The sequence below is a fragment of the Heterodontus francisci genome, chromosome 18 (assembly GCF_036365525.1).
Source record: "Heterodontus francisci isolate sHetFra1 chromosome 18, sHetFra1.hap1, whole genome shotgun sequence".
NCBI lineage: Eukaryota > Metazoa > Chordata > Chondrichthyes > Heterodontiformes > Heterodontidae > Heterodontus > Heterodontus francisci.
In genome coordinates this window covers 7,632,611-7,646,698 of record NC_090388.1, presented here as the reverse complement: position 1 = coordinate 7,646,698, position 14,088 = coordinate 7,632,611, and the positions used below count along the sequence as shown (strand labels likewise).

The window sequence follows — 14,088 nt, the reverse complement described above, 5'->3', positions numbered from 1 at the left end:
GAAAGGGTTGGAACAGCATGTTTAAAACAAACACTGGATGGATTCCTGTCAGTACAGGATCTTAGTTCAGAATCAGAGTAAGGAAACTGGTGGGAGGTTTGAAAGGGTGGGCTAATGGACCAATTACCTTCTCTTAACTAGAGCCTTACAATGTTATATGGTACATGGTACAATACTTTTATCATTATTAAACAGAGTATCATCTAATTTTCTATGTGTAACGCTGTAGAAGAAATGGTACATCTAACTCGTGTAAATTCCACACAATGTAACAGATACAAACTGTCTTCAAATGTTTCAGCTGCAGCCTTAAAGTGATGAGTTCCATAGAACCAAAATGTTTATGGCACAGAGGAGGCCATTTGGCCCATCACGCATGTGCCAGGTCTTTGCAAGACCAATCCAAAGCTAGGTACCACAACCCCGCCACCACACCCAAAGCCCCCGTAACCCTGTACATTTTTGCTAAAATATTCACTATAAAACACCAGAAACAGTAAAAGTATTTGGGGATTAAAATTACACCCATTCAGAACTGACGTTAAATGAAGGAGGTTCACATTCTCTGGTCTTTTGATGCAAGGGCAGAGCTATGTTAATGAGTTAAGTAGGGTTTTGGTGGGTGTAAGTCGGGCATAGCGCAAATGGTTGTGGATATTTGCATGTCGTGAGATCTTGGTGTAAGATCAATATAAGTTGCTCAAGCATGAATATCCTTGGAAAAATCTGGCATGGTATGACTCCTAAAAGAAACTCAAGTGCCATTTTATATTTACAATTGAACATTTCCACACCAGCAAAATTTCAACTTTGCCCAACATGTTTTGATTTTTGCATGTCCTGGGACAAAGTTCAGCTCTATCCCGCTGATCATGCCTTTAGTTACCTCCTTTGCCTCTTTTCCCACAGCTGAACAATATCTGATGCTCGCCCTATTCACAAGGTGCTAAATCACTAGGGGAGAATCTTGGGCATCTGCCTGCGCCCTTTGGTTGTAAAATGGACTGTGCAATAGACCAAGGGTTGTCGCTATCTCCCCCATCACCCCCATCCTCACCCTGAAAGCACCAATTTGGGTGGAGCTAAGAAACAGTAAGGGGCAGCAAACATTGGGGGGAGTTGTTTATAGACCACCAAACAGTCGTAGTAATGTTGGGCACGGTATAAATCAGGAAATTAGAGGTGCATGTAACACGGGTAATACAGTAATAATGGGTGACTTCAATTTACATATAGACTAGGTAAACCTAATCAGCACTAATGCTGTGGAGGATGAATTTCTGGAGTAGTATGTTGAAGAACCAACTAGGGATTGGGCTAGTTTAGGTTTAGTATTATGTAATGAGAAAGGGCTAATTAATAACCTTGCTGTAAAGGAGCCTTTGGGAAATAGTGACCATTATATAATAGAATTTTATATTAAGTTTGAAAATGATATAGTTCATTCTGAAACTAGGGTCTTAAATCTGAACAAAGGAAACTATGAAGGTATGAGGGGCAAGTTGGCTATGGTGGATTGGGAAAATACGCTAAAAGATTTGACAGTAGACAGACTAGTATTTAAACAAGTATTACATGGTCTACAACAAATATACATTCCTCTAAGACACACAAATCCAACAGGAGAGATGAATCAACCATGGTTAACAAAAGAAGTTAAAGATTGCATTAGATCAAAGGAAATGGCTTATAAGAGCACCAGAAAAACTGGTAAACCTGAGGATTGGGAGCAATTTAGAATTCAACAAAGGATGACCAATCAACTGATAAAGAAATTGAAAAGAGAATATGAATACAAGCTACTGAGAAACATAAAGCAGACTGCCAAAGCTTCTTTAGGTATGTGAAAAGGAAACGATTTACAAGGACAAATGTGGGTCCATTGCAGGCAGAGACAGGAGAATTTATAATGGAGAATAGGGAAATGGCAGAGAAACTAAACAATTACTTTGTGTCTGTCTTCAGAGAAAGATACAGAAAATCTCTCAGAAATACTAGGGAATCAAGGGACTTGCAAAAATGAGGAACTGAAAGAAATTAGTATTAATAAAGAGGTAATACTTGAAAAATTAACAGGATTGAAGGTTGATAAATCCTCTGGACCAGGTGAGCTACATCCCAGAATGTTGAAGGAGGTGGCTGTAGAGATAGTGGATGATTATCTTTCAAAATTCTATAGATTCTGGAAAGGACTGGAAAGTAGAAAATGCAATCCCACTATTTAAGAAAGGGGGGAGAGGGAAAATGGGGAACTACAGATAATCCCGCCCTTGGATGGCGGTTTGTTTTAGGAGGGATTGAGGAAACTGGGCATGTATTCTCTAGAATTTCGAAGAATGAGAGGTGGTCTCATTGAAACTTGCAAAATTCTTGCAGGGCGAGACAGGGTAGATGTAGACAGGATGTTTCCCCTGGCTGGTGAGTCTAGGACTGGGGGACATAGTCTCCGTATAAGGGGTAGGACTGAGATGAGAAGGAATTTCTTCATTCAGAGGGTGGTGAATCTTTGGAATTCTCTACCCCAGAGGGCTGTGGAAGCTCAATCATTGAGCATGTTCAAGACAGAAATCGATAGATATCTGGATACTAAGACATCAAGGGATATGGGGATAGCATGGAAAGTGGCGTAAAGGTAGATAGATGATCAGCCATGATCAAGTTGAATAGTGGAGCAGGCTCAATGGGCTGAATGACCTGCTCCTGCTCCTGTGTTCCTATGACTCTTACTGTACAAGATAGGAGTTCATGGTATTGGGGTAATGTATCCGCCTGGATTGAGGATTGGTTAACTCACAGAAGACAGAGAGTCAGGATTAATGGGTCTTTTTTCAGGTTGGAAAGACGTAACTAGTGGAGTGCCACAAGGATCAGTCCTAGGGCCTCAATTATTTATTATCTATATTAATGACTTGGAGGAGGGGCAGCGTGTAACATATCCAAATTTGTTGAAGATACAAAAAGAGGTGGGAGGGCATGTTGTGATGAGGACATAAGGAATCTGCAAGGGGATATAGATAGGTTGAGTGAGTGGGCAGAAACTTGGCAGATGGAGTTTAATGTAGGAAAGCGTGAGGTCATGCACTTTGGTAGGAAGAATCAAAAGGCAAACTATTATTTAAATAGAGAGAGACTTCAAAAAAGTGCAGCACAGAGGGATCTGGGTGTTCTTGTGCATGAAACACAAAAAGTTAGCATGCAGGTGCAGCAAATAATTAAGAAGGCAAATGGAATTTTGGCCTTTATTGCTTGGGGTTTGGAGTTTAAAAATAGAGAATTCTTGTTACAAATGTACAGGGTGTTGGTGAGGCCGCACCTGGAATACTGTGTACGGTTTTGGCCCCTGTATTTAAGAGAGGATATACTGGCATTGGAGGCAGTTCAGAAAAGGTTTACTAGGCTGATTCCTGGGATGAAGAGGTTGTCTTATCAAGAACGGCTAAACAGGTTAGGCCTTTATTCATTGGAGTTTAGAAGAATGAGGAGTGATGGTATTGAAACGTACAAGATTCTGAGGGGGCTTGACAGGGTAGATGTTGAGATGTTTCCACTAGTGGGGGAATCTCTAACTAGGGGACATAGTTACAGAATAAGGGGACACTCATTTAAAACTGAGGTGCAAAGGAATTTTTTCTCTGAGGTTAGTGAATGTCTGGAATTCTCTACCCCAGAGAGTTGTGGAGGCTAGATCACTGAAAGTATTTAAAGAGGAGGTAAATAGATTTTTGAAATATCGGAGGTGAGGACTATGAGGAGCTGACACGAAAGAGGAATTGAGGTCTGGGGCAGATCAGCTATGATCTTATTGAATGGCAGGGCAGGCTTGAGGGGCCAAATGGCCTACTCTGGCTCCTATTTCTTATGTTCTTATGTACTACATTACAGGTGCTACAGAAATACAAATGTACTGTCAAAAACTGATTCAAAACTTAAACTATGTTACCCTCATAAAACTCAAGTGATAAATATTCGTTACACTCAAGCTTCATATTTTTTCAGCGAGTCCCTTCTCAAGCACTCTTCATGTTGTCAGCCCTGGCTCAGTGGCTAGTAATTGTTTCTATCTGTCTACCCTATCTAATCCCTTCATTGGTTTAAACCCCTTGATATTACCCATCAATTTTCTAAAGTCAAGGGAATATAAACCAAGTTTATACAACTTGGGTGGCACAGTGGCGCAGTGGTTAGCACCTCAGCCTCACAGCTCTAACAATCTGGGTTCAATTCTGGATACTGCCTGTGTGGAGTTTGCAAGTTCTACCTGTGTCTGCGTGGGTTTTCTCCGGGTGCTCCAGTTTCCTCCCAAAGCCAAAGACTTGCAGGTTGATAGGTAAATTGGCCATTGTAAATTGCCCCTAGTGTAGGTAGGTGGTAGGGGAATTGAGGGGATGTGGTTGGAATATGGGATTAATGTAGGATTAGTATAAATGGGGGGTTGATGGTCAGCACAGACTCGGTGGGCTGAAGGGCCTGTTTCAGTGCTGTATCTATTTATTTTTTTTATTTAGAGATACAGCACTGAAACAGGCCCTTCGGCCCACCGAGTCCGCGCCGACCATCAACCACCCATTATACTAATCTTACACTAATCCCATATTCCTATCACATCCCCACCTGTCCCTATATTCTCCTACCACCTACCTATACTAGAGGCAATTTATAATGGCCAATTTACCTATCAACCTGCAAGTCTTTTGGTGGTGGGAGGAAACCGGAGCACCCGGCGAAAACCCACACAGACACAGGGAGAACTTGCAAACTCCACACAGGCAGTACCCAGAATTGAACCCAGATTGTTAGAGCTGTGAGGCTGCGGTGCTAACCACTGTGCCACTGTGCCGCCCATCTCTAAATGAAAAAATAAACTGGTCCTCATAATTTAATCCTTTAAGCCCTGCTATGATTCTGGTGAATCTCTTCTGCTCTAAGACCTAAATAACCACAAGCCATTCCGTTAACCATGCTGATTTATACAGTTATCCCAATTTCACAAGACAGGTAAGGGATTCAGGAATCAGTAATTACCACAAAACCAGCCAATCAGTTACCAGAGAAATTAAATTTCTTTGTGTGCTTTGAGTGACAATTTTGGTTCCTTTCAAATTCTACTGGTTGGTTGTGTGGTACCTTTCAGATGAGATGTTAAAGCAAGGTCACATCAGCTCTGTCAGGTAAATGTAAAAGATCCCATGGCCACTATTTCGAAGAAGAGCAGGGGAGTTCTCCCTGGTGTTCTGGCCAATATTTATCCTCCAACCAACATCACTAAAACAGATTACAACAGAGAGAAGTGGAGAGGTTTAGGGTAGGAATTCCAGCACTTGGGGCTCATACAGCTGATGGCATGGCTGCCAATGGTGGAGCGATTTAAAAATTGGGTCATTATCTGGTTGGTGGGAGCTTGCTGTGCGCAAATTGGCCGGTGCCTGCTTCCTACATAACAGTGACTAGAATCACAGAATCATTACAGTGCAGAAGGAGGCCATTCAGCCCATCGTGTCCACACTGCCTCTCTGCAAGAGCAATTCCCTCAGTTCCATTGCCCTGCCTTCTCTTCATAACCCTGCACATTCTTCCTTTTCATATAACTGGCTAATTCTCTTTTGAATGCTTCAATTGAACCTGCCTCCACCACGTTGTCAGGCAGCGCATTCCAGACCTTAACCACTCGCTGCGTGAAAAAGTTTTTCCTCATGTCACTTTTGCTTCTCTTACCAAATACAATGCTGTCTTGTTATACCATGGGCTTAGTGGCTCCATTGTGTCCTGGGAAGTAGCTGAGGGGAAATTCCAGAAAAAGTCTTGCATTATAAAGATTGCTGGGTAAGTTCTGGGCACGCAGTTTCCCTCGATGGGAGCAAGGATTGCAGGATTGGGAAAATAGAGCGTAACCCCAGATTCATCCCCCAATTTATTGACTGCAGCAGTGTTTGAAAATTTGCCCTTATTTACGGACAATTGAGGTGATGCTGTGAGGCATTCGAATGAAATCATGCCTCAGTTAAATACTGGTGAAAGGAATTTCATGCAAACACATCAAGTGGTTGTGATGCCAATATTGCAAAATATTGGACTATAAATGTGGCCACACATTGCCAGTCTGTCAGGTGCTAACTGGCCTTTGAAGATGATGGGCAAGAAATGTTTGGGCACTTCCATTTGGAAGTGTGGTGCCCACCATATTGGGAAAGAGTAAATAAAGGTGTTATTTACCCACATCTGAAGAAGCCATTAATAAAATGGTACAGTAGCTCTGTGAGTCACCCCTTCCAGGATTGGTTTGTCCCGAGACAGCATCATCATTCTCGTTTGCTCCAGGGATTACCTGCCACTTACAATGTAATTTTCACATTTACTTACCTGAATGTGGAGCCAGGGCTGTTTCCCCCGAACCCACATTTAACCTCACTGCTGATTGCTGCCTCTCCTGACCTTGAGCCCCTGATCGCCCGCACCTTCCCTCCCCCCTCCCACCTCGGCCTCCTTTTGATCCTCCCTCACCCCTCTCTTGGAAAAACCCTCCCTCTCCATAGCCCCAGCCTCCTCACCCCACGATTCTCCGCTTTGCTCCCTCCCAGCCTCCACCTCCTCCCCCGCACCTCCTCTGCCAACTCCCGATTTGACCCCATGATCCTTGATCCTTGACCCCACTGATCCCAACACGACCTCCAACCTGATCTTGACCCTGGCCCTGGGGCCCACTTACCTTGGGGCCACAGGGGCGGTCATGGAACTCCGACTTTCCCCAGCGAACGTAGAGGCTTCGTTGCTGCATTATAACTAGGCCCAATACCTGGGAGGCCTTGGGCCTGTTGCTCAGGTGGAGAGGATGCCCTCACCGCTAGGCCCCAAAAATAGGTGCGCCCGAATCTCTGGCCCAATATTTCAACCACTTCCTTTCTTTATATTCCAATTGATGCCAAGCAAACACTCCTCTCTCTCAAAAGGTTGCTCATCATTTTGCCTAGTGTTGGGTGTGTATTGTAATAATGTTTGGACATGAATTCTGAGACCAGCTCCTTTCTCACATCTTTTCCTGTTTTCTCTCCTCCCTGTTTGTCTGTCGTGCTCTTTGCTTTACTCCTACTTTCTACTTGCTTGTAGACATTTCAGTCAGTCTGCTTGCTGTAGTTGTCAGTTTCTGTGGGCTTGCCCTGTTGGTAGTGTCTCTGTTTGTGTTTTGGAAGCTGTGCTGGCCATACTGGAGGAATAAAGATCTCACCTCTAATGCAAATAACGTCCCTCAGCAAACATCGACTGATAATGATGCCCCAGAGGCTGTGGAAACGCCAGAGAAGAAGGAAATTAAGGAGATTAAAGAGAATGGAAAAAACTCCGTCACGCTACTGACAACCGCCATGAAGATCAGCCAGACCTCTCCCGACATACCCGCCGAGGTCCAAGCTGCTCTTAAGGAGCATCTACTCAAACACACGCGTGTGCAACGCCAGACCACGGAGCCTACATCCTCCTCCAGGTTAGTTCCAGCCCAGCCATGATTGCTTTTGTTTTGGGGTCGCAAGGAGGGGTATGTTGGTGTGGTGGCTACGTTACTGGATGAGTGGTCAGAGAAATCAACACAGAGAATGTTGGAAATACTCCGAATGTCCGGCAGCATTTGTGAAGAGAGAAACAGAGTTAACGGTTCAGGTCAGTGGCCTTTGGCCAGAACTGGTAAAAGTGAGAAATGCAGCACATTTTAAGCCAGGACAGAGGCAGGGAAAGCAGGGGGTTCAGGAGGGTGGGAACTGGTGCAGGGTGGAAAAAACACAGGGGAAGGTCTGTGATTGGTGGAAGGCAGGAGAGATTAAATGACAAGAGGGATGATGATGCAAGGCAAAAGGAAATGATAATGGGACAAGTAAAGAAACAAAAGATGAGCTGGAGAAGGTGTAAATGGGGGATAAAGCTGAATCATCACCAACAGGTGTCTGAGAAAATGGGGGCAGAGTTTATGATCTGAAATTGTTGAAGTCAATGTTGTGTCTGGAAGGCTGTAAAATGCCTAATCGAAAGTTGAGGTACTGCTCCACATCCTCGATCTTTCTTTCTTCGAGCTTCATTAAAATGGTGTAGGAGGCCCAGGGCACAGTGGGAGTGGGGCAGAGAATTAAAATAACAGGCGACCAGAAACTCGGGGTTATGCTTGTAGACTGAACGGACGTGTTCCATAAAATGGTCACCCAATCTGCGTTTGGTCTCCCCAGTGTAGAGGAGACAGCATTGTGAGCAGTGAATACTGCACATTAAATTGAAAGAAATACAAACAAATTGCTGTTTAACCTGGGAGGAGTGTTTGGGGCTCTGGACAGTGAGAAGAGAGGAGGCAAAAGGGCAGTTGTTGCATCTCCTGCGCTTGGGTGTTGTGAGAAGGGGAAGGGGTGTTGGGGGTAATTGAAGAGCGGACCAGGGTGTTGCAGAGGGAATGATCCCTTCGGAATGCTGAAAGGGAAAGAGAAGATGTGTTTGGTGGTGGCATCACACTGAAGGTGGTGGAAATGGTGGAAGATGATCCTCTGATTATGAAGGCTGGTGGGGTGGAAGGTGAGGACAGGGGGAACCCTCTGATGTTTCTGGGAGGGAGGGGAAGGGGTGAGAGCAGTAATGTGGGAAATGGAATGGACACAGTTGAGGCCCTTTCATCCATGGTGGGCAGGGGTGGAATTCTTGGTTGAAGAAGAAGGAAGACATATAAGCATTGGTATGCAAGGTTGCATCTTCAGAACAGATGCAATGGAGACGGAGAAACTGGGAGAATGGAATGGACTCCTTATAGGAAGCAGGGTGTGAGGAGGTGTAGTCAAGGTCGCTGTGGGAGTCAGTGGGCTGAGAGTGGATACTGGTTGACAACCAATCCCCAGAAATGGAGATAAATAAGTCGAGGAAGGAAAAGGAAGAGTCGGAGATGGATCATATGAAAGTGAGGGAAGACTGTAATGTAGGCAAGAAGGAGAACGGTAGCATAATAGTAATGTTACTGAATTAGTAATGCAGTGGCCTGGGCTAATGCTTCTGAGTTGTGAGTTCAAATCCCACCACAGCAGCTGGAGGAATTTAAATGCAATTAATTAATAAATCTGGAATTAAAAAGCTAGTCTCAGTAATGATAATCATGAAAATGTCATCGATCGTCGTAAAAGCTCACCTGGTTCACTAATGCCCTTCAGGGGAAGAAATCTGCCATCCTTACCCGGTCTGTCCTACACGTGACTCCAGACCCACAGCAATGTGGCTTTACTCTGAAGTGACCCAGCAAGCCACTCAGTTGTATCAAACCGCTACAGAAAAGTCGAATTAAGAATACAACAGGATGGACTATCTGGCATCGAGCTAGGCACCAGGAACGACAAAGCAGTTGACTTGCAAAGTCCTTCTCACTGTGGACATGCTAAAATTGGGAGAGCAGTCGCACAGACTAGTCAAGCAACAGCCTGACATAGTCATGCTCACTGAATCATACCTTACAGCCAATGTCCCAGACTTCTCCATCACCATCCCTGAGTATGTCATGGCCCGCTGTCAAGTCAGACTCACCAGAGGTGGCAGCACAGTGTTATACAGTCGAGAGGGAGTGGCTCAATGTCCTCAACATTGACTCCAGACCCCATGAAGTCTCATGGCATCAGGTCAAACATGGGCAAGGAAACCTCCTGCTGATTACCACCTATTGCCCGATGAATCAGTGTTCTTCCATGCTGAATATCAGTTGGAAGATGCTCTGTAGGTAGCAAGGGCACAGAATGTACTCTGGGTGGGGTTCCTCAATGTCCATCACCAAGATGACATGGTAGCACCACTAATAACTCAGTTGGATGAGTCCTGAAGGATATATCTGGCAGACTGGGCCTGCAGCGGGCAGTAAGAACACCTGCAAGAGAGAAAACCCACTTCACTTTGTCTTCACTGATTGACCTGTCACAGATGCATCTGTCTATGACAGTATCGATAGGAATGACCACCGCACAGTCCTTGTAGAGACAAAGTCCTGTCTTCACACTGAGGATACCCAGCATCATGTTGTGTGGCACTACCACTGTGCTAAATGGGTTTAGAACAGGTCTAGCAGCTCAAAACTGGGCGTCCATGAGGTGCTGTGGATCATGAGCAGCAGCAGAATTGGATTCTGTAACCTCATGGCCTGGCATATCCCTCACTCTACCATTACCATCAAGCTGGGGGACCAACCCTGGTTCAATGAAGAGTGCAGGAGGGCATGTCAGGAACAGCACCAGACATACCTAATAATGAGGTGCCTATCTGGTGAAGCAACAACACAGGACTACATGTGTGCTAAACAGCAAAAGCAGCATGCACTAGACAGAGCTAAGTGATCCCACATCCAATGGATCAGATTAAAGTTCTGCAGTCCTGCCGCATCCAGTCGTGACTAGTGGTGGACAAGTAAACAACTAACCGGAGGCCCCACAAACATCCCCATCCTCAATGATGGGGGAGCCCAGCACGTCAGTGCCAAAAACAGGGCTGTAGCATCTTCAAACGGAAGCGCCCGAGTGGATGATCCATCTCGGCCTCCTTCTGAGGTCCCAGCATCACAGATGTCAGTCTTCAGCCAATTCAATTCACTGGTGTGATAGCAAGAGACAGTTGAACGTACTGGATATTGCAAAGACTATTGGCCCTGGCAACATCTGGGCTGTAGTACTGAAGACTTTTGCTCCAGAATTAGCTGCCTCTCTAGCCAAGCTATTCCAGTACAGCTACACCACTGACATCTACCTGACAAAGTGGAAAATTGCCCAGGTATATCCTGTCCACAAAAAGCAGGACAAATCCAAACTAGCAAATTACCACCCCATCAGTCTACCCTCAATCATCAGCAAAGTGATGGAGAGTGTTGTTGACACTGCTATCAAGCGGCACTTGCTTACAATAAAAGCAAAATACTGCGGATGCTGGAAATCTGAAATAAAAACAAGAAATGCTGGAACCACTCAGCAGGTCTGGCAGCATCTGTGGAAAGAGAAGCAGAGTTAACGTTTCGGGTCAGTGACCCTTCTTTGGAACCCCGGAGTTCCGAAGAAGGGTCAGTGACCCGAAACGTTAACTCTGCTTCTCTTTCCACAGATGCTGCCAGACCTGCTGAGTGGTTCCAGCATTTCTTGTTTTTTACTTGCTTAGCAATAACCTGCTCAGTGACGCTACGTTTGGGTTCCGCCAGGGCCACTCAGCTCCTGACCTCATTACAGCCTTGGTTCAAACATGGACTAAAAAGCTGAAGTCTAGCGGTGAAGTGATAGTGATTGCCCTTGACATCAAGGCAGCATTTGATTGAGTGTGGCATCAGGGAACCCTAGCAAAACTGAAGTTAATGGGAATCAGGGGGCGAACTCTCCACTGGTTGGAGTCATAACTAGCACCAAGGAAGATGATTGTGGTTGTTGGAGGCCATTCACCTCAACCCAGGACATCACTGCAGGAGTTCCTCAGGGTAGTGTCAAAGATAGAACAAAGAACAAAGATAATTACAGCACAGGAACAGGCCCTTCGGCCCTCCAAGCCTGCGCCGATCCAGATCCTCTCTCTAAACATGTCGCCTATTTTCTAAGGTTCTGTATTTCTTTTCTTCCTGCCCATTCATGTATCTGTCTAGATACATCTTAAAAGACTCCATCGTGCCCGCGTCTACCACGTCCGCTGGCAACGCGTTCCAGGTGCCCACCACCCTCTGCGTAAAGAACTTTCCACGCATATCCCCCCTAAACATTTCCCCTTTCACTTTGAACTCGTGTCCTCTAGTAATTGAAACCCCCACTCTGGGAAAAAGCCTCTTGCTGTCCACCCTGTCTATACCTCTCATGATTTTGTACACCTCAATCAGGTCCCCCCTCAACCTCCGTCTTTCTAATGAAAATAATCCTAATCTACTCAACCTCTCTTCATAGCTAGTGCCCTCCATACCAGGCAACATCCTGGTGAACCTCCTCTGCACCCTCTCCAAAGCATCCACATCCTTTTGATAATGTGGCGACCAGAACTGTACGCAGTATTCCAAATGTGGCCGAACCAAAGTCCTATACAACTGTAACATGACCTGCCAACTCTTGTACTCAATGCCCCGTCCGATGAAGGAAAGCATGCCGTATGCCTTCTTGACCACTCTATTTACCTGCGTTGCCACCTTCAGGGAACAGTGGACCTGAACACCCAAATCTCTCTGGACATCAATTTTCCCCAGGACTTTTCCATTTACTGTATAGTTCACTCTTGAATTGGATCTTCCAAAATGCATCACCTCGCACTTGCCCTGATTGAACTCCATCTGCCATTTCTCTGCCCAACTCTCTAATCTATCTATATTCTGCTGTATTCTCTGACAGTCCCCTTCACTATCTGCTACTCCACCAATCTTAGTGTCGTCTGCAAACTTGCTAATCAGTCCACCTATACTTTCCTCCAAATCATTAATGTATATCACAAACAACAGTGGTCCCAGCACGGATCCCTGTGGAACACCACTGGTCACACGTCTCCATTTTGAGAAACTCCCCTCTACTGCTACTCTCTGTCTCCTGTTGCCCAGCCAGTTCTTTATCCATCTAGCTAGTACACCTTGGACCCCAAGCGCCTTCACTTTCTCCATCAGCCTGCCATGGGGAACCTTATCAAACGCCTTACTGAAGTCCATGTATATGACATCGACAGCCCTTCCCTCATCAATCAACTTTGTCACTTCCTCAAAGAATTCTATTATGTTGGTAAGACATGACCTTCCCTGCACAAAACCATGTTGCCTATCACTGATGAGCCCATTTTCTTCCAAATGGGAATAGATCCTATTCCTCAGTATCTTCTCCAGCAGCTTCCCTACCACTGACGTCAGGCTCACCGGTCTATAATTACCTGGATTATCCCTGCTACCCTTCTTAAACAAGGGGACAACATTAGCAATTCTCCAGTCCTCCGGGACCTCACCCGTGTTTAAGGATGCTGCAAAGATATCTGTTAAGGCCCCAGCTATTTCCTCTCTCGCTTCCCTCAGTAACCTGGGATAGATCCCATCCGGACCTGGGGACTTGTCCACCTTAATGCCCTTTAGAATACCCAACACTTCCTCCCTCCTTATGCCGACTTGACCTAGAGTAATCAAACATCTGTTCCTAACCTCAACATCCGTCATGTCCCTCTCCTCGGTGAATACCGATGCAAAGTACTCGTTTAGAATCTCACCCATTTTCTCTGAGTCCAAGCATAACATTCCTCCTTTGTCCTTTAGTGGGCCAATCCTTTCTCTAGTTACCCTCTTTCTCCTTATATATGAATAAAAGGCTTTGGGATTTTCCTTAACCCTGTTTGCTAAAGATATTTCATGACCCCTTTTAGCCCTCTTAATTCCTCGTTTCAGATTGGTCCTACATTCCCGATATTCTTTCAAAGCTTCGTCTTTCATCAGCCGCCTACACCTTATGTATGCTTCCTTTTTCCTTTTAGCTAGTCTCACAATTTCACCTGTCATCCATGGTTCCCTAATCTTGCCATTTCTATCCCTCATTTTCACAGGAACATGTCTCTCCTGAACGCTAATCAACCTCTCTTTAAAAGCCTCCCACATATCACATGTGGATTTACCTTCAAACAGCTGCTCCCAATCTACATTTCCCAGCTCCTGCCGAATTTTGGTATTGTTGGCCTTCCCCCAATTTAGCACTCTTCCTTTAGGACCACTCTCATCTTTGTCCATGAGTATTTTAAAGCTTACGGAATTGTGATCACTATTCCCAAAGTAGTCCCCTACTGAAACTTCAACAACCTGGCCGGGCTCATTCCCCAACACCAGGTCCAGTATGGCCCCTTCCCGAGTTGGACTATTTACATACTGCTCTAGAAAACCTTCCTGGATGCTCCTTACAAATTCTGCTCCATCTGGACCTCTAACACTAAGCGAATCCCAGTCAATGTTGGGAAAATTAAAATCTCCTATCACCACCACCCTGTTGCTCCTACATCTTTCCATAATCTGTTTACATATTTGTACCTCTATCTCACGCTCGCTGTTGGGAGGCCTGTAGTACAGCCCCAACATTGTTACCGCACTCTTCCTATTTCTGAGTTCTGTCCATATTGCCTCACTGC

At 45.2% G+C, this 14,088-nt stretch overlaps 1 protein-coding gene across 2 annotated transcripts in view; it reads left to right on the top strand.

Moving 5' to 3' along the window:
- The window catches only part of LOC137379781 (synaptotagmin-10-like), a 96,740-nt gene that overhangs the window by 28,229 nt on the left and 54,423 nt on the right, over positions 1-14,088 (top strand). For both annotated transcript variants that reach the window (XM_068051149.1, XM_068051150.1), the window contains exon 2: positions 7,102-7,474. In XM_068051149.1, the coding sequence (XP_067907250.1) occupies positions 7,102-7,474 (373 nt within the window). The remainder of the gene's footprint in view (positions 1-7,101; positions 7,475-14,088) is intronic.